We start from the raw sequence: 24,403 nt of genomic DNA on the forward strand, positions 1-24,403 counted from the left end.
CTTCCTGATGGACGCACTCTCAGGCAGGGCCAGCATGAATCGGTCCGTGAGGGCTGATCCTTAGTCCCACTGTTGCATTGGATATTGAGTTTCCAACACATGCTTTTTGGAGGATACATTCAAGCTATAGCAATTTTAAATTCTGAATAAAACCCTTGCCTCAAGAAGTATGGATTGTGAATTTGGGTTACTCCATCGTGTATCCATTGTTACTTACTGTGATACATAATATTAATGTTATTCTTTTGCTTTGGCGTTGGTCTATTCTTTTCTTTCAGTCTTTTTGAATTTTTTCTTTGGTAATCTTAAATTTTCTAGGAATAGTTTACTCTGTTATTTGGCTCTTTGAGCCCTTATAATATTGACTTCTTTTATCTTTAATTCTGGGAAAGTTACCCTCATTATTTCTTTCTTTTTCTTTCTTTTTTTTTTTTTTGAGACAGAGTCTCACTCTGTTGCCCAGGCTAGAGTGGTGTGGCGTCAACCTAGCTCACAGCAACCTCAAACTCCTGGGCTTAAGTGATCCTCCTGCCTCAGCCTCTGGCGTAGATGGGACTACAGGCATGCGCCACCGTGCCCAGCCAATTTTTTCTATATATATTTTTAGTTGTCCAGATAATTTCTTTCTATTTTTAGTAGAGACGGGGTCTCGCTCTTGATCAGGCTGGTCTCGAACTCCTGACCTCGAGCGATCCTCCCGCCTCGGCCTCCCAGAGTGCTGGGGTGACAGGCGTGAGCCACCGCGCTCAGCCAGCATTCTGTTATATAACTGAGAAATCTGAGGATGGTGGAGCTTGTCACTTGCCTAAGCTAACATTTCTAAAAATTAGCAAAGTCCTGTAACTGCCACAGAGCTTTTAGAGTCTGAATTCTGAACTTTTGATTCAGTTTCTTACAAACTTAGCATGCTCAGTACCTGAACTTACTGTCCAGCTTTTCAAATCAAGGCTTAACTACGTTTTTGTTTGGAAGTTGACCTAAAAAGCACTTTTGCAGCAAAACTGTTCACACAGGGAGAAAACTTATGTCTCTAGCATTTGATTTAGGTAAGGGAAATTGGGGGGTGGGGGGAGGACTGATGTTGGCTAGTATTTTGACCAGAGGATACTACTACACTTTTCTCTCGTGCCAGTCGAGGAAGTCAAGAGACTGAGCTTTTAATTCAGGGAGGCCCTGTCAGTCACTTGCTAAGGGGCCTTGGATAATTCACCTCAGGCTATTTAGTGAGCAAGTTCCATGATGTCATCTTCAGAGGTCTCTTCCATTTGTAAAATCTTACGTCTTATGAATCTGAGTTGGTGAAATACTGTCTTGTGCTGTAGACCAGTCTGACCCCTTAGTTACGTGTGGAATGTGCTGAGCCGTGTTAAAGCCAAGTTTAGATGTTGATATTATCCCAGAGTGACACTCCTTTTGTTATCTAAAGATTTCAGAAAGTATAAGGTTTTTAAAATGGTCATGTTTAAAGTAACTTTCGGCTCAAGAAGTGAAAGTAACTATTATTATGGTTACGGTAGTGTTGAAAGTTTTTGTGAAGAATTCAGTACTTCTCTGAAGGTGTTTATATATAAATGTGTTCTAAGTATCTATACTTTTGGGGAAAAATCCTAAAAAGGGAAGTTTGTTTAGAAAAGAGGATAGAAAATGTTTTGGTAACACATTCTAAGGCATATTTAAAAGGTTTTATTAATAAGATGAATATATTTACTTAACAAATAAAAACCCGTGGCGTTGCACACATACCCCTGGTTTGAAAATACATTTCAGGGAGATCTGTTGTGTAGGTGGAAATACATGGAGGCAAGATTACTGTGCTTTAAACAGTCATTCTTGAACTAGACAGAGTGAAAGAGGAAGTATTGTGAATTTCACTCTCAGAATAGTGCATGGAGGTGGGAAAATGTACATTTTTTAAAGATCACAAAATAAATAGCTTTACTTTAATGGGAAGAAAATTTGAGTTTGGGGAAATGCAGATTGTGAAGTATTTAGTATGTATTGTAAAGTGGGAAGCCATTTACTTATTTTAAGGACTAAACAGAAGGAGCACTTTGTTAAAAAGGAGGAAAAAAGAATATACACCACCTTCTAGTGTAAAATGAGTATTTGAAGGTTGTTTCTGGCAAAGGTAATTTATAAATAAAAAGAAAATTGCCTAGCTTTTTATGTAAATAGAAAAATGTGATATTGATGGAATAAAGCAAACAGTAGATTTGAAAACATCAGAGTAGCTTCATCACATCTGTATATGCTACAACAATGATGGGCATTAGAAATTTTCAGTTTCAAACAAAGGCCTATTTGTTTTCATAGAATTGGTTAAAAAGAGATTTCCTATTTCACAGTGACTTTTTTAATGGCCAACGTCTGTGATCTAGGGTGAAGTTAAACTTAAATAGCAACACTGAAATAATGCTCATTATATTGTGAATTTAACCCTTTCCTCTTACATTCTTGCTAAGATTGAATGGAGGAAATAAGTGAAACATAATGTTCTTTTGAGCTTACAAAACTTCGCAGTGTTTACCCAACTCAGTGGACAAAGAGACTGCCACGTCCTTGGGTTAGAGTTTGGGTGAAATAAGTGTTCATCCCTGCTTAAAAGAAGCATTCCAGGTTCTGAATTTTAATTATGGCAAGGATGTAATTTTTTCTTCATTCTGATATTCCTTGAACATATGCTTAAATATTAACATGTCGTTTTCCTAAGACACGTTAGAACACCTGTCCCCTGGACTCTGTAGAATCAGGCTCCCAGATTATGCCTCATTACTACCTAGATTTGTGACATTAAGCACACGTGCATTTGTTTTCACTAAAGATCTTGATCTATATAAAATAAAAATAACTACCGTTTCTGCCTTACCAGGTTTACAGTCATGGCTTTGGAGAAAGCAAAAGGGAGGAATTTAATCTCATTTAATCTTCATGGTTCTGTGATCCTGTAATATGGTTGTTATGTATAGTTGGCAAAGCTTATAAATGTATGAGGTCTTTTTCAAAAATTTATAAATAAGTGATTTATATTTAACCACTTGGGACAAAAATGTTAACAGTGTTTTGAATATTCAAATTAATACATCTTTGATCTTTGATCTTTTCATTTCAGGCATAGCTCCTCGTTCTGCCTACCAGCCTACTCACTAAACTTTCTGTCCTTTCTTCTTGCAAACATTGTCTGCACTTGCTGACTCCGCTGCTGGCCCTTCACGCACTCGTCAGCTGTGTTCTGGCCTGTGCCTGTGCTCCTTCACGGAAGCCGCTGCAGCCGAGGCCACCAAGTATCTGTTTGCTGCAGTCGGATGGGCTTTTCTCAGTCTTTCCTATCTCATTGGCAGATAATACTGTTACCCACTTCCTCTTCAAAAGAGGCTCTAGTGATACCACATTTAACTGGTTTTTCACCTCCCCCTCTCTCTCTCTCCCTCTGATAACAACCAAATCTCCCTTGTAGACTTATCTTTCTCTACCTATCTTCCTTCCTTCCTTTTTTTTTTTTTTCCTCCTTTTTTAAGGGGCAAAGTCTCTTGCTCTGTCACCCAGGCTGTAGTACAGTGGTACAGCTATGTGTACAGTACATAGCTCACGGCATCCTTGAACTTCTGGGCTTAAGCAGTCCTCCAGCCTCAGCCTCCGGAGTAGCTGGGACTACAGGCATGTGCCACTGCGCCTGGCTAATTTTTAAATTTTTTATGGAGACAGGGTCTTGCTATGCTGCCCAGGCTGGTCTCAAACTCCTGGTCTCAAGCAGTTCTCCTCCCTCGGCCTCCCAAAGTGCTGAGATTACAGGCGTGAGCCACCATGCCTGGTTTCTACCCATCATTTAAATGCTGCTCTTCTTAAGAGGTCTCTTTGCTTCTCAGGATACTGTTTTCCCTAGAGATCAGCATTCATTGCTTCAGTCCCAGTCTGCTGATGATTCCAAGACTTCTCCTTGGCTTCAGACCTGTGTATCCAGCTGTCTGTTGGACATCTCACTTGGCCCTTGTGGTAGGCTGTAAGTGACATAAACCTGCTTCAACATAGCTTCAGGCTGATCCTCAGGTATATAGGTCGAACTGTTCTTTAGGGATGACTAGAACCAGGGATTTCTGTCATCTGGACTTCCTCTTTTGTCTCTCCTTGTCAGCATTATTTCAGAACCATCTTCTGTTGACTTTGAGGATGTCCTTAAGTCCTTAAAGTCAACAACTTGGCAGTTGGGAAGAAAAAGTAGGTTTACACTTTGTCCAGTTGCAGGTAGGAAATTGCCTGACCAAGGATTCTCATTGACTCAGCTTGGTTTGCCGTGCCGTGGTGGGAAAAAAGTATCTTGACCAGCACCCATTCCCGTGGTGATGGTGGGGGCAGGAATCTAGTGGTTCGATTCAGAGAAGGAAGCCTAACTTAACCCGTATCCATCTTTCGTGTACAATTCTAATTTCACTGGATAAGGTGATAATTTTATTTATAGTTTTTGATGAGCCGTAGCTGCTTGATTACCTGACTTCTCAGGATTCATTGCTTTGTCAATTACTGAGTTGTCTATGACAATAAAGAACTCAACTGAAGAAACCTATATGAAAATGATGAGTATTTCTTCTTGGAACTAGAAACTTATATGTTGTAATCATAATGTTCTAATTAGTGGTTTTAAAAAATCAACTTATCAAAATAATGCATACTTTTGTGGTCATAAAATAAGATGCTCCATGAAAACAGAATTTCTGTGTACTTTGACTGCTATATCCCTGGCAGTTGACACTCAAAAGGTGCTCAAAAATTAATTCGTTGAATGAGTGTCCGTTAAAAATCTTGATTTTTTTTTTTCAGTGTTTACTTTTTTGGGTAATATTTATTCTTAATTTTAATTTTATCATAGATTTAAGAAGTAAAAGCTTTCAAGAATAAGGAAAATTAACTTATTTTCTTCTACTTTTTCTTTTTCTCCTAGATTACCTGGTATAGGCTCTGGGTCAAGACAACAATTTTTATACCTTCCTGGTGGTTCAAAAATGAGTCTGTAGAACCAGAAGCAAAGAAAGGAAACAATCTTTTTCTTTATTCAGTTGACTATATAAGATACTTGGCTTCCAGGAACAAAAGACACAGTGAAATAATATTATCATTTTGCATCACTGGAGCGTGTTTTGTGGAACTTCCTGAGTTGAGATTTGGAACCTTCACTGGTGCTCGTGTACACCGTGGACTGTAAGCATGAGTGAGTTCTGGTTGTGCTTCAACTGCTGTATCGCAGAACAGCCTCAGCCTGTGAGTATGGAGTCTGTGCACGCGTGGGGTCGGGCGCTCACGAAACATGCCGCTGGCTCTCATGCTGGGAGTGGGGACCCCCCAGTAATCGCAGGGCAGTTCTAGGGAGGGTCGCACAGAACAGTTCAGTGGAACTCCAAACATCTGTTGTTGTTGTTGTTTTTAAAAGAAGTTAATGTTTTTTTTGAGTAAACAGTGTGTCAGGAACTGTGCTAGACCATTCATTGTACCTGACTGAGAAGGCGGTGTTCTGCCAGACAGACAGCTTCTAGAGCCGCTGTGAGCGAGAAAGGAGATGATAACTGAGGTAAAATAGCCAAGTCAGCTCTCGAAATCAGTGAGTGGGGTGAGGCGGCCGGGCTGCCCTCCCGTTCTGAACTTGCTGTCTCATTTTCCACACAGCACCTCCTGCGGGCCTTTCCCCAAGTGAAGCAGGTTCACTTTCTTGCGCAAAGTCATGTATGTTGTAAGTGGTCTTGACTGACGTCTTTGGTGCATGCCCCACTTTGTCCCTTGTCCTTCCTAACCACGCACACGTTGGTATCTAGACCAGACTCCTGTCCCCCAATCTGCACATTCTTGTTCATCTTTTAAGATGCCTAAACCAAACGTCACCTGTATAGAATCTTCCCCAGCCTTAGATAATTCCTCATCTGTATTCCTATAGCTCTTTAGTTCATTTTTCTATTATTGTACGATAAGTAGCTGTTCTACAGTCTCTCCACCACATTTTAATTTATTTATTTAATTTTTTTTTTTTTTGAGACAGAGTCTCACTCTGTTGCCCAGGCTAGAGTGTCGTGGCGTCAGCCTCGCTCACAGCAACCTCAAACTCCTGGGCTCAAGCCATCCTCCTGCCTCAGCCTCCCGAGTAGCTGGGACTACAGGCATGCACCACCATGCCCGGCTAATTTTTTTTTTTATATATATTTTTAGCTGTCCATATAATTTCTTTCTATTTTTAGTAGAGATGGGGTCTCGCTCTTGCTCAGGCTGGTCTCGAACTCCTGAGCTCAAACGATCCGCCCACCTCGGCCTCCCAGAGTGCTAGGATTACAGGCGTGAGCCACCGCGCCCGGCCTCTCCACCACATTTTGAATTCTGTAGGGGTCCTGACCATATTTACTTTGTATCTTCAGGATCAAATGTAATACTTTGGAGAATGTAGGTATATATGCCAGCTGATTGGCTGGCTGGCTGAACAAATAAATTTGTATTTTCTATTTTATTTACATTTGTAACAACATAAAAGGAAGAATAAGGATTAAATTTTAAAAATGTAATTGAATGCATACAAATTAATTTTTATTACAAAAATTCACATAGTGGCCGGGCGCGGTGGCTCACGCCTGTAATCCTAGCACTCTGGGAGGCCGAGGCGGGTGGATCGCTAAAGGTCAGGAGTTCGAGACCAGCCTGAGCAAGAGTGAGACCCCGTCTCTACTAAAAAAAATAGAAAGAAATTATATGGACAACTAAAATATATATATACAAAAAATTAGCCGGGCATGGTGGCGCATGCCTGTAGTCCCAGCTACTCGGGAGGCTGAGGCAGTAGGATCGCTTAAGCCCGGGAGTTTGAGGTTGCTGTGAGCTAGACTGACGCCACGGCACTCACTCTAGCCTGGGCAACAGAGTGAGACTCTGTCTCAAAAAAAAAAAAAAAAAAAAAATTCACATAGTGTAGACAGACAAAATTTATAAAGTGATGCTTTTTGCCCCTTTCCCCTGGCTCTCTGATCCCCAGGGGAAATTTCTTTTGGAGATTGGCATCTCTCAGTGAATGTATACATACATATTTATATAGGTTTCATTGTTTTTAAGTAAATGTTTTTGTACACTACATATTCTGTCACTTGCACTTAACAGTATGATCTCAGATATTTCATGCTTAAATTGAAATCATTTGTATTAAAAAGGCTTTAGTATTTGTGACAGAAATATAATATTTAATTTTTTACTTGATGGTCATAATTTATATACATGTTACTTGAATTTGTACTTACCTGATTACTAGAGAAGTTAAAAATTTTTTCATATATTTAGTGTAAATTTGTATCTTTCCTCTTTGATCGAGTTACCTCTTTGTTGCCTTTACAGTTTTTAATTGGGTTGTTTGACTTTGTTTTTGCAGCTCCATACCTATATTGTGGTTAAGAATACTATCTTTTGTTATAGGTGTTTCTCTCAGTATATCAGCTAGCTTTTTAACTTTGTGGAGTTTTTCATCGTAGAGAAGTTTTCCTTAAGAATACCTTCACCACTGTTATATTTTAAAGGCCTACTACCCTATTTTTATACTGGTTTTTTAATTTTGCTTTTTACATTTAACTCTTTGATCCATGTGGAATGGAAGGTTGATTAATTTGTGTGGTCTGACTTTTTTCATGTTAATCAGCTATCTAAAGACAGTATGCTAAATAGCCAATCTTTTTATTAGTGATTTGAAATGTCACCTTTATTATATATATTACATTTTCATTTTAGAGTCCATTTCTGAAATCTGTTCGGTTGGTACATGTGTTTACACCTATGCCAGTACCTTACTTTTTTAATTGCTGCAGTTATTTGATATGTTTTCCTGTCTCACAGGGCAACTCTTCATAGCTCTTTTTTAATTGTATGGGTAATGTCCTATTTTTTTGAGCTAGATTGTGGTTACGTGTATCTTTAGTATGTTCTTTATGTTTCTTTGTCATATTTCATAATGCATATTTTAAACCTTATAGTGTTTTCTTTGTGATTGCATTGAATTTAGAGAGTAATTAGGTAAGAATTGAATCTTTAGAATTTTGTGTAGTCCCACTGAGAAGCATGGCATATATCTTCATTTATGTAGATCTTTTCATTTTATTTTTTTATTTTTTTATTTTTTTGAGACAGGGTCTAACTCTTTTGCCCTGGCTAGAGTGCAGTGGTGTGATTATAGCTCACAGCAACCTCAAACTCCTGGGGTCAAGCAATTCTCCTGCCTCAGCCTCCCACGTAGCTGGGACTACAGGCACGTGCCACCATGCCCAGCTAATTTTTCTATTTTTTGTAGAGACAGGGTCCCGCTTGTGCTCAGGCTGGTCTTGAACTTCTGAGCACAAGCGCAATCCTCTTGCCTTAGCCTTCCACAGTGCTAGGTTTATAGGTATGAGCCACAGCGCCCAGTCTCATATTCTTTTAGTAAAGTTGTAAAATTTTATTATGTAAGTTTGCATATTTCTTGTTAGATTTGTTCTAGGCATTTTATGAATTTTTTTTTTTTTTTGCTATTTGAAGTCCTATTTTTATATTTTCCTAACTGATTATTATAATTTTTATATGCTAATTTTTAATCCAGACACCTTACTGAACACTTGAATTAGTTTTTTAAATTTTATTTTTATTGTTATCATCATTTTCTTTTTTGTGACGGGATTTTGCTATGTTGCCCAGGCTGGTCTTCAAACACCTGGATGCAGGTGATCCTCCGTCCTCAGCCTCCCTAGTAGCTGGGACTACAGGCATGCACTGCTGGGCCTGGTTTTCAGTTAGTTTGATAGTTGAAATGCTTATATCATCTAAACATCTCCAAATAGTGGCATTTTTTAGTTGTTTTCTGATATTTAAACTGTTTATCCTTTTGGAATCTTAACTGAATTAGCTAAGACCTCTAGTATAATGTTGAATAGTGCTAATGTTGGCTGAATATCCCTGCTTATCCTGACTTCTTATAATCGACCATGTTATCAAAGATTACATTTTTCAACAGTGTTGTAAAAGATTGTGGAACACTTGAGTCCTATTGCCATATTAAGTATGCCTTGTAATTTTTTGTTGAACATGATGATATACTGGGTAAAAGGCGCCATGGTAAATAGGCATTTACTGTGAGGTTTTATGTTTATCTGGTTGGGGTTTAGGCCGTTTTACTATTTACTTTTACTATTCACTATTTACTAGCTTTAGGTGTTGGAGGATAAAGTTTCCTCTTGTGCTCTTATGTTTGTCCTCTCTTGTCTTTGAGTTTGAGACTAAGAAGGCGCTTGTTTCTTTTGTCATCCTGTTATGTGGGAGCCCTGTAGGTGTGTGGCCAGGTGTGGGGGGAGGGGAGACATTAGACAGTGCTGTGGTTGGTTCTCAGGTTTTCAGTGAGTCTGTGCCCCTGGCTGTGACCTACACAAAAGTGCTTCTCAGTTTTGTTTTGTTTCTACCCCCAAGTGAGACAAAAAGGCTGGAGCAGACTGGAGTGGGATATTTATTTTCCCTCCCCCAACTAGGTTAGTTTTTGGTGAAACCCGGTTGGTTAGGCTCCGTGAAAGTTTCTCTCGAGGGCAGCCTTACTAGGAGAACAGAATGCGCTGGTGTGTTGCACCATGGCTGCCTTCCCCTCCCTTTGCTGAGGCACAGGAGACTTTCTCTGACCTTCACTGTGGGAACCTGGTAGGACGGTTCCTGGAGGTGAAACCCACAGACGTGTGGGGGCCTGCCTAAGACCGGGCACCCCTGGCGTCCTTAACTCTTAAACTTGTCTATGCTGAGCCTCCAGCTAGTCATAAATTACAGTTTAGATTTTCCTGCCCTGGTACTGGGTCCTGCAGAGTTTCTGCTTGTGGGTTTCTGTTCTGGCTGAGTTGTGGTTCTCTGTGTCTGCCTGCCTGTCTCTCTCGTTTGGGGAGCAGCAGTTTCCTGTGTACCCTCATTTCTCCAGTGGATCTGAGATGTTGGGTTTTCCATTTGTTCAGCCTTTTTCTTGTTCTGTGGATGGGAATGATGACTTCTAAGCTCCTTACAGATCGGAAACCAGAAGTCAGATTGCCATATTTTTTCAAGATTGATTGATTGATTGCTTGCTAGTATTCACATTATAATAAAGCGACTTCTATTCAGGCATTTTATAAAGGTATACTTATCAATAGCTAAAGTAGAAAGGCACAGATTAGAAATTTAAGTAGCAGGAACATAAAGCCTTAGAGTTGTAAGAATGAAACATCAGAAATACATTTTCTGCTGAGGATTTGCAACTTGATTTTTTTGCATACAATATTTAACATGTCAGCATTGTGTTTGTTTAATAAATACATGTTTATGTGAAATATTCCACAGAAATTCCATGGACATCTGATTTCTTAACCTTTTTGGCCTGCAGGGCCTATGGTCATCATAGTGGAATAATAGCTTGCTTGTTGGCATCAGGAAACAGATTTAAAGAAAGCATTAATAATTTTATGTCTCTTTACATTCTGCAAAAATATCCTTAACGTTCTACTGGACAGTAGCAAGACTGCCTTATCTGAAAGCTGCTTGGTCATCTCTGAAATTATCTTTTCTAAAGTATTTACTGAAATAAAATGCTGCGTGCCAATTCTCCCACTTGTTCTTCTATCACCCCTGTTCTTGCACATTCCATGTGTGAAAAAGGAACAACCCGATATTGGGAAGAAAATAGAATGCATTTTTCTCAGTAGTAGCATAAGAATCATTTTTCTCTTCCTACTCCTTCATTTTAACACAGTACAATACAGAGTATAATAAGGTCCCAATGTTTTGAGCTGTGGTAATCTGAAACTTTCTCACTGACTGTAAGTGCTGGAGTTGCTGTTGCCAGATACAGCAAAGGTTATGGATTTTAAATTGGGTGGTGGCTGCCTTGCAATTTAGTTTAAAACAAAAGAGAAAGATCTGTTAGCTGTTTACAGAACTGTAGTGGATTCTTTACCTACTTACTGTTGGGCATCACAGTGCTGGTGAACTTCTAAGGTGAGCTTAAAAACAATGAACACTGATTTACAGGAGAAAAAAACGCCACTTTTCTGTTTATATTATCTGCCTTCCCTTCTAATGTTTTCCCACATGGCACTGATATTTTGTGATACTGTTTGTCTCTGAAATGTATCATTTTAGACATATATGCAGTTACCAGGCATCTGTACAATTAGTAACACTCTGGTATTTCTATAATGAGCCAGGCACTGACGAAATAATAATAAAACAGACATCATTTCTACCCTCGTGGCTCTCACTCTAGTGGAGAAGATATTTACTGTACAAATGTGTATATGATACCAGGGGATGATAACTGCTCTGTGGAAAAAGAAAGCAGAAAAGGAAGATAGAGAATGACAAAAGCAATCCATGTAACCAAAGCATGTGTACCCCTGTAATATTCTGAAATAAAAACAAGGAAGATAGAGAATGTGGGAGAAATGGAGATGTTAATTTAAATAAGGTGTTCAGGGAAGGCATCAGTGAGGTGAAACACAGGCAAGGGTTTAAGGGCGTCAGCCGCAAAGCTCCGGAGGGCGGAGCATTTTCATCAGGGATTAGGAAGTGCCAAGCTGTGTGTGCGAGAGGAACACTGAAGAAGGCAGAGTGGCTGCGAGCCGCGGGGCCAGGGGTGGGAGTGAGGCCAGAGAGGTGACCAAAGGCAGTTCATGTTTGGCCTTCCAGGTCATGGAACGTCTTTGGTTTTTATTCTTTTTATCATTGAATGGTTTTGACTGAAAATGAAGAGACAGGACATGCAGTCTTTCTAGTGGTTGGCTCACCATGCGTCCGACTGAGAACCAGCACTGACTGGCCACGCTGTCCCCTCTGGCCACGCGAGCCACCTTGCTCCTTCCGCACACTCCCCCGGGACCCCTCAGCTGTCTGGAATGGAGTGTAGAGCACGTTCTGCAATAAGGTTGTTTATTCTTGGTGGCGGCTTTTCTTTCTGCCATTTATTGTTCTGCTGTACAGTTTTAACCTATGATAATGGGGTGTGCAAATGTGTGCTGGTGACGGCGGAGGACCTGCCCTGGTGAAGCAAAGGAAGAGCACTGTGCTCACTGTGTGGACAGCTCGAGTTTTCTTCAGGGGAAGTGACTGAGGAAACGGAGGGGGGACGGATCAGTAGAGAGCTGGGGGTTGCTGTAAGACCATTAGACATTCTGGAAACATCAGAGCCACTAGTGCAGCCTGAGGGGATTAACCAACAATTCTATGACAGGTGGCCAGAGACACTCTAACTGGGGCGTTCCCTGATTTCAGGGATTTGTGTAAAGCAGAGGAGCGGCTGGTCAGTGCGCTGTGTCTCCGTAGCGCTGTGCTGAAGGCGCCCCGGACGGCGCAGGCTCGCTCAGCACCTCCACTTTGGGGAACCACGTTCCACACCCTAAGTGAGGCGTGAGTGTAATAGCAATGTCTTTTATTCTTTTTCTGAAAACACAAATGTGCATGTTCTTGATTTGTTTAATTTCACACAAAACCACATTCTATAACCAGTCATCTCAAAACAAATAAATGAGTTCACTTAATAAAAATAGAAAATTATCAGTTGAGACATGAAAAAGAACCATACGTCCTAGAAAGGCTTCTTAGAGGACCGATTGAAATGTTTTACCTGTACTGTTAAACCTAGAAGTTCCAAAGGCCATTTAATATACTGGAACTGTCTCTGCTGCCTTAGGAGTGGCCACCCTGTTTTGTTGCAGACAGTCCCTGTGGGGTGTAGCAGATGGTATTCCCTGTGGATTACACCTCTGCAGCTCCTTTAACATAACTGTGAAGAAAGTTCAAATTTGGCCATATGTACTTGCAAACAAACTAGAACGTCTCTTGGCAAAACAGTGGAGCAGACAGGTTTTGGTGTGTCCACCCTGTTGTTTGTGTCCTTAACCAGCTCGGAGCTGTCCGTTGGTGATCTAATGTCCACAGCATTCAGTGTGAGTTCAATGTGGGGAAGGCGGTAAGAAGTTAGTAGAAAGCCTTTTATTTTTTGAAATCATAATGTCTTTGTAGGTTTGTAAGTGTCAGGGGAAATTTTGCTTTAATGCTTTTCTTAAATTGATCTTTATTCAGTTCAGATTGGAGTTTTTAAACTACATACCTCAAAATGAAGCAAGACTTTTTTTTTTTTTTTTTTTTTTTTTTTGAGACAATCTCACTCTGTTGCCTGGGCTAGAGTGCCGTGGCGTCAGCCTAGCTCACAGCAACTTCAAACTCCCGGGCTCAAGCCATCCTCCTGCCTCAGCCTCCTGAGTAGCTGGGACTGCAGTCATGCGCCACCATGCCCGGCTAATTTTTTCTATTTTTAGTTGTTTGGCTAATTTCTTTCTATTTTTAGTAGAGACGGGGTCTCGCTCTTGCTCTTGCTCAGGCTGGTCTCGAACTCCTGAGCTCAAGCAATCCTCCCGCCTCGGCCTCCCAGAGTGCTAGGATTACAGGAGTGAGCCACCGCGCCCAGCCAAAGCGAGTCATTTCTTAGCAAACATGAGGTTGTTGCAATTTTTAGTAACTTAAAATGTGACATCAGCAAAAGTAATCAATAATATTTAAAAGAAAAAATTTAATTCCCTTTGAAACTGTTTTATACAAAAATAAATAAATAAAGCTTATGTAATGATGCACACCAATAAACAGGTATAAACCCCCACCCAATACAGATGTCCTGGTGGTGGACAGTTGAGTAGTTTCTACTTTTTAGTTTTTCTGTTACAGACTATGATGTAAATTCTTGTACCTATATCTTAGTACCCCCCTGACTTTTAGTATCCTTGTTTCCCTAACATATATCTAGAAGTGGAATTCTCAGTTGTGAGGTGTGGGCATGACCAATTGTACAAGATAGGGCCACATTATTTTCCAAAGTGATAATTGCTCCCACGTCACTGTGTGTAAGTTCCACTTTAACATCTTCATCAATGCTTGATTTTTTCCAACATTTAAATTTTTGCTAATCTGATGGGTAAAATGGGATTTCATGGACTTGTTCTTTTCTGATTGCTAAGAGGTTAGGCATTTCTTTATGTGCTTAATTGCTTGGTATGGTTTCTTCTGTGAAATCATGCTTGTTCATGTCTTTTGCACATTTTTCTGTTTTTTCATAAGCCTCCCTTTATGTTCTGAAAACAAATTCTTTGTTGGTTATATGTGTTAAAACATACTTACCTAACATCTTCTCGGCATATGTTTTTGTGTTTAAGAATGGTTTCTTACACTCGGTAGTAAAGATTTCATCCAGATTTACTTGTAAAAGTTGAAAAAGCTTGCCTTTTACATAGAAGCCTGGAATTGATTTTTGAAAAAGTGATTTAATTGCATTTATTTTCTATATGCAGAACCCTCTGTTTCACAAGTACTTACTGAGTAGTCTTTCCTTTCACCACTGGTGTGCAGTGTAGAATAGTGTATCGGGCTCCCATCCATGATGCGTTCGATTATAGATTGTATTAGCCCACTGGTTCATCATCGTGCCAACTCCACAGTGTCTTCTGCAGTTTGCTTTACAGTGTCCTGATACCTGGGAAGGCAGGTCCCTTTCTTTTTGTTCTTCTTTTGTAATGTTTTGGCCATTCTTAAAATTTATATGGCCACTCTGTGTAAATATTTATACAGAATATAAATATTATGCATATTTATATATTATATATATTATGTTTACACGGGATGGCCATATAAATTTTCAAATTAGTTTGTTAAGTTTTCCAAAAGCCCTGTTGGACTTTAGACTTGCACTAAATCTGTAGATATGAGTATTCCTATTTATGAAGCTAGTGTATGTCTTCATTTTTTAGTTATTTCCATAAAGACTTTTAAAAAACTTTGTACTAATGAAAACTTTTAAACATATTCAAAAGTAGACAGTAGTATCATGAGCCCCATGTATCCATCTCTCAGCTTCAACAATTTCAATTCTCATCTTTACTTTATTCTATCCACTCTCTTCCTTTCCTCTATTATTTTGAAACCAAATCTGAGGCATTATATCAGTTTACCCATAATTATTTCTATATGTATCCCTAAAAAAGACTTAACCACAATACCATTATGATATAAAAAATTGATAATTTAAAAGGGTTTATTTACACATAAATGTACATATGATAATTATGAAGCAAATGTATTGTGAAGCAAATATTACTCAAGGTAAGAAATAGGACATTGTCAGCACCCCAGAAGCCTCCTGTGTCCTTTCCAATTACATACGTTCCTGTTCCAACATCTGGTGGGATTGCTCTCCGGATTTTTATGGTAATTACTTCCTTCCATGATTTTTACCATCTATGTATGTATCCCTAAACAATACAGTTTAGCTTGCCTATTTTGACTTTAAATGGAGTCATAACTGGAGGTGATCCTTCGTGTTTTCTTCTTTAATTCAATATTATATTTATTTATAAGATTGATCCATATTCATGTAGGCAGCTAAATTTCATGTTCATTTTTCTTTATTGTCTTGTTGTATGGCTGTACCATAATAGATTTATCCATTATAGTTTTTTTTCTTTTTTGAGACAAAGTCTCACTCTGTTGCCCAGGCTAGAGTGAGTGCCGTGGCGTCAGCCTAGCTCACAGCAACCTCAAACTCCTGGGCTCAAGGGATCCTCCTGTCTCAGCCTCCCGAGTAGCTGGGACTACAGGCATGCGCCACCATGCCCGGCTTTTTTCTATATATATATTTTTAGCTGTCCATATAATTTCTTTCTATTTTTAGTAGAGATGGGGTCTCGCTCTTGCTCAGGCTGGTCTCGAACTCCTGAGCTCAAACGATCCGCCCACCTCGGCCTCCCAGAGTGCTAGGATTACAGGCGTGAGCCACCGCGCCTGGCCTCCATTATAGTTTTTTTATAATCTGGGTTGATACCTGATGCGACCATTAAGAACATTGCTCTTTTATGCATTTGTGTGTGTGTAGCCTGGTGAACATGTGCAGGAGTTTCCCTAGGGCTATGCCCCCCATGACCAGGTGGCAGAATAGCCCCCCCCCCACTCCGTGGGAAAAATTGTCTTCCATTAAACTTAGGAACTGGGGGGCTGCATGGCAGGAGATGAGCGACTTCATCATCTGTGTTTACAGCCATTCCTCCTGGCTCCCCACACCCCCCCTCTGAAAAATTATCTTCCATGAACCCGGTTTCTGGTGCCAAAAAGGGTTGGGGACCCCTGCTCTAGGGTATATACCTAGGAGTGAAATTATTGGCTCTAAAGTCTAAAGAGTTCACCTTGACCATGCAAGAGCAAATTGTTTCAAAGTTGATGTTATTCTTTTACATTCTCACCAGCAGTTTGAGTGTTCCATTATTTCATATCTTCAGACTTTAAAATCTTTATCAATTGGGGAAGAATGTAGTAGCGGTTCTTTAAGTTTAGCCTTGTATTGTCTTACATTTTAATATGAGAGTGAACAGGCTGGCCTGAAGGTAGTCAGTTATCTCAGCTGATTGTTCACAGTCAGTTATAGACTGAACGCCTTGTTCTGCTCTTTCCCCTCTTCTCACTACTGCACTTGTCTTAAAAAAAAATAAAAAGAAAAACCAAAAGAGAGAGTGAACAGTAACCCTGACTTGTTTGACTAATACCTTGTGAACCTCAAGATTATACACACAAATTAGAGATTTCTTAAAGTAAAATTCTCCAGTTGAAGTCTTCCACACTTTTGTTCATATTCTATTTATATTATAACATAAAATCAGTTCTTTCAAGGTATAGAAAAAGGCACATTTAGATAAATTGAAGCAGATTAATTTAAGACATTATATACTATAACATCTTTCTTTCTTATGTTTAGTTTCCAGTATGGTTAGGCATGAATCTAATTTAGCACATTCTCCTTATTCTTCTGTTCCTAGTAACTCTTGTAGAAATAACATTGTAGCCACCAGGCATCTTTGTCACCCTGTATACTAATTATTATTAGAGCTTAATTATTTAAAAGATGAAAAATAGAAATGAAAGTTCTAGTATTTTCCTCTAACTTCCCAATGGATCATCCTGATCCTCCCTCAAGCGAGCATACCCCACGTTGCAAGCCATCGATGACACAAGTTAGAGCGTGGAGCTCTGGGGTTAAACAGTATCATATTGCCTTTACTAGGACAAAAATAATTACTATGTAAAGGAAAACAAAAGAAACTCAGGAATTTTTTTTTGATGAATAGGAGGGAAAAAAAAACTTGGAGTTAAATAATTAAAAATATGTATGGCAGATAAGCCCCAATTTTAATTTTTTTCTATATGCCCCTTAGAAAATGCTGTTTATCCTATGTTCATAAAGAAAATCCTCCTCATCTAGGAGGCCCTGTTAAGCGGAACCAGTGTGAGCTTCTGTTAACTGGCAGCTTCTATGAATACTGAAACATTTCTTCAAAGATCTATTGTTTGCGAGTCATCTGACCACATCTGGGAAATTATGTTTACTTAGAAAACACGGTCTTCAATTACGAGTTCCATCATTGTGTAAATGATGTGAAAATCTGCCTCTTCATAAGGTGGTAAATTCTTAAAGTCACTTCTAAAACACCAATGGCATGAAATTTTATTTTACTTACTCTTGAGTTTTATGAGCCTAGACAGAACAAGAATGAAGGATTAAGCTTTTCTTTGTGTAGAGTTGGTGTGGCTTGGATTCTGATTCCCAGCTGGCCTTGGTGTACACAAATAGGGAAAGGAATTGGTAAGGAACTCAAATTTTATTATTTTTAGAATTAGGAATAAGCAGGTAAAGTCTAGGTAATGCATTGTTGTAGAAAATGTTTATGCATATATGTAATCTGTGACTAAAGAAAAATTAGGGCCGGGCGCGGTGGCTCAAGCCTGTAATCCTAGCACTCTGGGAGGCCGAGGTGGGTGGATCGTTTGAGCTTGGGAGTTCGAGACCAGCCTGAGCAAGAGCGAGACCCCATCTCTACTAAAAATAGAAAGAAATTATATGGACAGCTAAAAATATATATGGAAAAAATTAGCCGGGCATGGTGGTGCATGCCTGTAGTCCCAGCTACTCGGGAGGCTGAGACAGGAGGATCCCTTGAGCCCAGGAGTTTGAGGTTGCTGTGACTAGGCTGACGCCACGGCACTTACTCTAGCCTGGGCAACAGAGTGAGACTCTGTCTCAAAAAAAAAAAAAAAAAAAAGAAAAATTAGGATTTAAGTAATAATCTGGGACTTAATATAGTCATATTTTAGTTATTGGGTTATTAAGTATGAAATGTCCGATTTTCTTATATGAAGTTTGACAGTTGATGTCTCTAACACTCTGACATTTCACTTTGACACTTCTTGCTTTATTTTTCTTGTGAAGGTGCATCCTCAGTCTTTCAAATTCACATTTTGGCTCGTGATTACCTTTCAGATTGTTTTTAGAGCAACTTTTGTGAAACCATGGATAAGTAAAAAACTTGTGTTACTTTTGAATATGAGTTCCATTATGGAACCAATGCAGTGCAGACAGCTTGAAATACCATCGAAGTGTGTGGGAAGGATGTGGCTCATGAACGCAGACGTCAGTGGTTTGAGAAGTTCCGTTCTCGTGATTTTAATCATGAAAATGAGCCACGTGGGTGACCTGAAACCAGGGTGGATCATGCTGAGCTGAAAGCTGTAGTGGAAGCGAATCCATCTCTACCTGTGTGAGAATTGGCAGCCAGGTTTCATGGTGCTATTCCAGCAGTGTTGGACCATTCGAGCAAATGGGCCAGGTACAGAAGCTGGACACATGGGTTCTGCAGGAATGAAGTGAGTGACAGCAGAGACATCGCCTGGAAGCTGGCTTTGCTTTGCTGTCACAACGTAAAGGTGAACCATCTCTACACTGTATCGTTAGTGTGATGAAAAAATGGATTCTTTATGACAATCGCAGGCATTCGGCACAAAGGTTGGGTAAAGGTGAAGTGCCGAAACACAGTCCAAAACCAAATATTCATCCAAAAAAGCTAATGGTGTCTGGTGGTCCAGCACTGGTAACATCCACTGCAGCTTCATGAAACCTGGTCAGTCGATTACAGCGATGTCTACTGCAACCAGTTGGACAAAATAATGAGGATGCTTGTCGTTCAGCAGCCGAGAGATCGGTGGATAAAGAGGCCAATCCTCTTGCGACCACATGTCGCACAGACAAGGCTGCTCGAGCTACAGCAGCTGGATGTGGAAACTCTGTCATCCACCGTGTTCACCAGACCTTGCACCAACTGGCTACCACTGTTTCCAGGCTTTGGGCCACTTCTTGCAAGGAAAAATACTCAGTTCTCAACAAGCTGAGGAAAATGCGTTTTGTGATTTCATCACCACTTGCTCTCCAGGCTTCTTTGCTGCCGGCGTACACAAGCTACTGTTAGGATGGCAAAACTGTGCTGATAGTTCAGGTGCATACGGAGATTAATTGTACTGCTTTTTGTTTGATACAACAAACTACACTCTTGATTCGAAATCGGACATTTTATAGTTAATGGCCTATAATGTGATCTCTCTGGGTGCATTGTTTTCTGTGGCCGCTGTAACGGGCTTATTGGCTTAAAACAGCACAAATTTACCTTACAGTTCTAGAAGTCCAGTATGGGGCTTTCTACCCTGAAATCAATGTAGGCTATCATATTACAATCATATTTTCTTTGTGTAGTATACATGGCATTTTATCAATTACTTACTGAAATTATTAATAGGTATATTGTATATAACACATAGACATATAGTATACAGAAACAATCTCAGATGGACCCAGGGTGACAGAAATTTCTAGTATAAAGGCTTTTAACACCATTAAAAACATATGTGTATCTCATTAGTACTTAAAAAGCTATTTCAGATAAGGTTATTTTAACCTGTTTTGTACTTCAGTTTTCATATTTGGAATATGTGACTTAAACCAGATACTACCTTTAAGTAGAAGGACTTAAAGGACTTCTTACTGAGGGGTAAGAACAACTAGTTCCTTCAGTTCTGCTTTTAGCAGTTTTGCCCTTGAAAAGTTCACTGGATTTGCTTAGAAATTCCTTTTTTTTTTTTTCCTGAGAGTCTTGTTCTGTCGCCCTGGGTAGAGTGCAGTGGCATCATCATAGCTCGCAGCAACCTCAGACTCCTGGCCTCAGATCATCCTCCTGCCTCAGCCTCCCGAGTAGCGGGGACTATAGGCATGTGCCACCACCGCCCTGGCTAGTTTTTCTATTTTTAGTAGAGATGGGTTCTCTTACTCAGGCTGGTCTCGAACTCCTGAGCTCAAGCAATCCTCCCACCCAGCCTCCTAGGGTGCTAGGATTATAGGCGTGAGCCACCACTCCCTGCCTAGAGATGCCTTTTAAAAACAAATTTTGGGGCCTCCTGCAAACTTCTCATCTTTCACAAGCTGTAAAATGTATACTGAGTGGGAAAAAGTTATCTATTAAACTCCTAAAGGACAAAATACAGACAGCACTGCACTTAGGATTGGATTTTAAGTGCATTATCAGCAACTCACCTATTTATTTATAAATATTTGCATCATGAAATATTTTACCTGTCTGTACTTTGACTTAGATAATTCCCTGCTTGTAACACTAGCTCGTTGTTTTGATGTCTCTGTGGTGATCTGTGGTGTGACTCTCATCTCTTACAGAAATGCCTCTTACATAAACTGTCACCTGAGGGCCACTGCTGGCATTCCACTGAGTGGAAGCCACACAAGCAGAATTATCATTTATTTTTTCCCACAGTGGAAAATATAGTATGAATTCGTATATGGAAAAGGTCTATTATTTTCTGAAGTTTTGACCTAAATATGAGAATTTGGAATCCAAAGTAGGATGGTCAGTTATTAAAGAGCAGATTTTTTTCAGTCTCTGCAGTATCTAACTCTTTGTTTCTCTTCCATTTTCGCTTAACATGTTAATCAGGGATTTTTGGTTAGGAACCAGAATCCCAGAAGCCAGACTTCCCCAGGCAGTTTCATCAACTCGTGTGACCCCCCATGGAAAGGATGGGTCCAGCTTCTTAAACATCTGTACCCAGGACCTGGGCCACTGCCAAGACTCGTCACTGTCTCGTTCTCTATTCTTTTCTTTGCACTTTGGCTGCTTAGTTTTCGACCTATAGGTGGGTGATTTTTCCTTTATAGGAAACAGGGCTGCCCCCAGCTCCAGGTTCATCGTCCCAGCTTGACTACCGTGGGGAAAAGAAGGCTGCTTTCTGCTCGAGTCCTTCCCAGGGAGGGATTTTGGCCCCATTTGTGCCACGTGGACTAGCGTGGTCGGCAGCCGAGCAGCATCATGACTGGGGTCAGGAAGAGGTGGTTTCCCTAGAGGAGAGGAGGGAGGCTGTAGTCCAGAAGAAACCAGGTGTGCAGAAATGGCCTGTGTCCACTGGAAAGTTACGGCTGTTTATGCAGAAGGGGAGAAATGAAATCTCAGTTGGTCAGTTTGAGTATCTGTTAACCACTCTGGAATGAATATTAAAGCTGCCTCAAATATTTTAAGAACTATAGAATATTTATTACACATTGTCAGTCTAGAATACCCTAAACTTCTGCTTAGGTGTAAAAAGAAAAAAGTTGAAATGAATGTATTAACGCAAATCAGCAAAATAAAATTAAGGATGTATGAATTGCACAAAGAACTCTTTGTCTTTTCATAAATGATAGGGTTTTGTTCTGTTTTTGTTTGAGACAGTCTTGCTCTGTAGCTTGGGCTAGAATGCAGTGGTGTCATCATAGCTCACAGCAACCTCAAACTCTTGGGCTCAAGGGATCCTCCTGCCTCGGCCTCCTGAGTAGGTGGGACTACAGGCATGCGCCACCACACCCAGCTAATTTTTCTATTTTTTATAGAGATGGGGTCTCGCTCTTGATCAAGCTGGTGTTGAACACCTGGCCTCAGGCAATCCTCCTGCCTTGGCCTCCCAAAGTGCTAGGATTAAAAGTGTGAGCCACTGTGCCTGGCTTAGCTAATTGGTGGTTTGAATGTCAGAAACTTGAGTCTCTTTACCAAATACTGAAATAAATGTTGAGGTGATTTCTCACTGTATTGATAGAATAACTAAAGTGAAAAAGTCAAAGCAAAGCTGGAGACTCAATGTTTGTTATTTACCTTCAGCAGGGTTCTAGTGAACCCAGCGTCTGTAAACCCTTCGGTCCAGTTGTCTTTGACTTTTGTACCATATTAAGTGAATTTGGTGTGAAAGATGGTGAGCAAAAGGTAGAGGCTTCCTGTGTTACCCCAGCAGTGTGTTTATATGGTTTTCACCCTCCTCCAAGCACTTAGAGGAGAATGGCTGTATATTATTTTGAACACTGTGTCAGAATTTACTAAATGCATGTTGATAAATTAGTTTGCAATGAATTACTTTTTGTATTTTCTAAAGTCATGCTAATGATGCCTTTCATTCTACCTTTATTTCTAATGATTTTTTTGTAACTTCTTACTCTATTTTGACTATTTATAAGTACAGGAGAGTATAATTTAGACAATACCTTCAAACGTGGTCTGATACAACAGTAAAGGAACCCGTGGCCTCAGATGGGAGATAGTGGATTTAGTAGCTCAAGTTATCACTGGTACCTGGAAACAGATGTCTGTCACATAGGGATCTCTGTGTAAGCATCGATTATCAAATCGTCGTGGGAATAAAACCAGGACTCACACTTGAAGTGTGCTGTGGAAAACTTGTTTGGGGCCCGGAGGTGAGGAACGAAAATGGTGAGCAGTAGGTGATGTGAGAGAACGCTGGAAGCTCATTTCGCTGTCTCCAGTCCACGAGAAACGAATGGGCTCCTCTTTTTGATGAAAACTTTATTTTAAAAAAATTGAGAATCATGTTGTTTAGTGGCTTGGTTGTTGTAGAGTTGTTTTTAATGAGAAGAACCATTCAACCTAATGGCTTTCCAGACAATGAAAATAGACTCACAGATTACAAAAGTTTGCTGAGGGAGTAGAACAGGCGAGCAGGTAGGACTTGAGCACAGGCCAAGGGACACGGAGTGAGAGTTGCCAGAGGATCTCTCTTGACGGGAGTGTGAAAATCGCCGCCGCTGCTGTGACGCTGCTGGCAAATGCGGTCATGTGTTTAAAGTTCTTAGGACTGTGCCTGGCATTTAACACGTACTCTTAAGTATTATCCGTTTTTACCTTTTAAATATTCTGCTCTTAACCTTTGGAGCCGTTGAGCCATCAGCATGATTTGGAATCTTGTTCGAGGTGCAAATCCAAGCCCCGTCCCAAACTTGCTGAATTTGAAATTCTGTGACTAGGAGCTCAGCAGCCTAGGCTTTAATAAACCTTGCAGGGATTCTGATCCACGCTAACGTTTGAGAACCCCTGCTTTAGAATTTCCACACAGTGTGAAAACTGAAACTGTGATGACAATGGAAACTGTTCTGTAGGACACAGCATTTCTGTGAAACAGAAAATTAAGCGAGCAGATAAATAATTTTTATGTGGAAATATAAACTCCAGTAGAATTGGCATTACATTTTTTACATCTTCCAAATACAGTAGGTCCTTGAGAAATATTTGGTCATAATGCTGGATAAGACACTGAGTTTTTAGAGAACTGAGTTGACATTGTTTCTTTAAAAGCCTTTTATTCATTCACCAGTCATTTTACTGTGTGTCAGGCACAGCCACTGCCACAGAACTCTGAGCAGTGTAGGAAAATCAGACTGTAAGCAGATAAATTATAATTCAGTGTTTTAAGTGTTCCAGTTGAGATGTGAGCCGTATGCTCTGAATGTTCAGACAGCATCCAGCAGCCTCGGTTTAGAAGGTTAGATCTGAGTGGGCCCTAACGCGAGAACAGATGATTGCCAAGTGGGGGAGATGTGGGGTGGGGGCGTTTCGTGTGGTTTATTGACAGGTATTTTCACTTGTGTTAATGAAGATCCACTGGGAAAATCCTTTTCCTTTGTATCAAAAAATGTCAGATTCATTTTTATGTTATTGTAAACTTTCGTTAGTCTTTGTCCTGTGAACGGGGCGGACGGCAGGCGGCAGCGTGAGAGCAGCTTCTGCGCGGGGTCCCTGCCGGGCATCGCAGGGAGGCGGTGGTTTCAGAGGTGCCGGCTGCCTGTTGCACTGTCGATTCTTCAGGAAGCTCAGCTCATCTCATAGGCTGCGAAACTTTGTGTCTGGTGCCCTCAACTCAACTTCTGTCATGTTTTCCACGGTGACCTGGGCCAAGGGAAATGCTGTATAGGGTTGTTTATTCAGTCATTTGGTACAAACAGCCTAGTAACGACTTACGTCATGACAACCTAGGTGCCATTTGGAAAAGTAATAGACATAAATTGAAAGGAAAAATAATTTCATTTCATTCTTAAATAACCACAATTACTTACTTAAGTTTGTGCCTGTTAGACGTCGTGCAGTTTCTCAAACTCTGGAATCAGACTGGATACCACCAGCCTCTTTCCTAGTTCCATGTTGACTTTGGCACAGTGCTTGGGTTGTTTTTTCCCCACTGCAGC

The 24,403-nt window shown here is 40.3% G+C and overlaps 1 protein-coding gene across 7 annotated transcripts in view; it reads left to right on the forward strand.

Annotated features, from left to right (window-relative positions):
• Positions 1-24,403, forward strand: part of CDC42SE2 (CDC42 small effector 2) — a 72,899-nt gene that overhangs the window by 32,527 nt on the left and 15,969 nt on the right. For 6 of the 7 annotated variants that reach the window (XM_069484022.1, XM_069484016.1, XM_069484015.1 and 3 more), the window contains one exon: positions 4,934-5,250. In XM_069484022.1, the coding sequence (XP_069340123.1) occupies positions 5,197-5,250 (54 nt within the window). In that variant the 5' untranslated portion in view covers positions 4,934-5,196. Of the gene's footprint in view, positions 1-3,964; positions 3,998-4,933; positions 5,251-24,403 lie in introns of those variants that run through there. The other variant, XM_069484019.1, reaches the window with a different exon arrangement.

The sequence above is a fragment of the Eulemur rufifrons genome, chromosome 10 (genome assembly GCF_041146395.1).
Source record: "Eulemur rufifrons isolate Redbay chromosome 10, OSU_ERuf_1, whole genome shotgun sequence".
Classification (NCBI taxonomy): domain Eukaryota; kingdom Metazoa; phylum Chordata; class Mammalia; order Primates; family Lemuridae; genus Eulemur; species Eulemur rufifrons.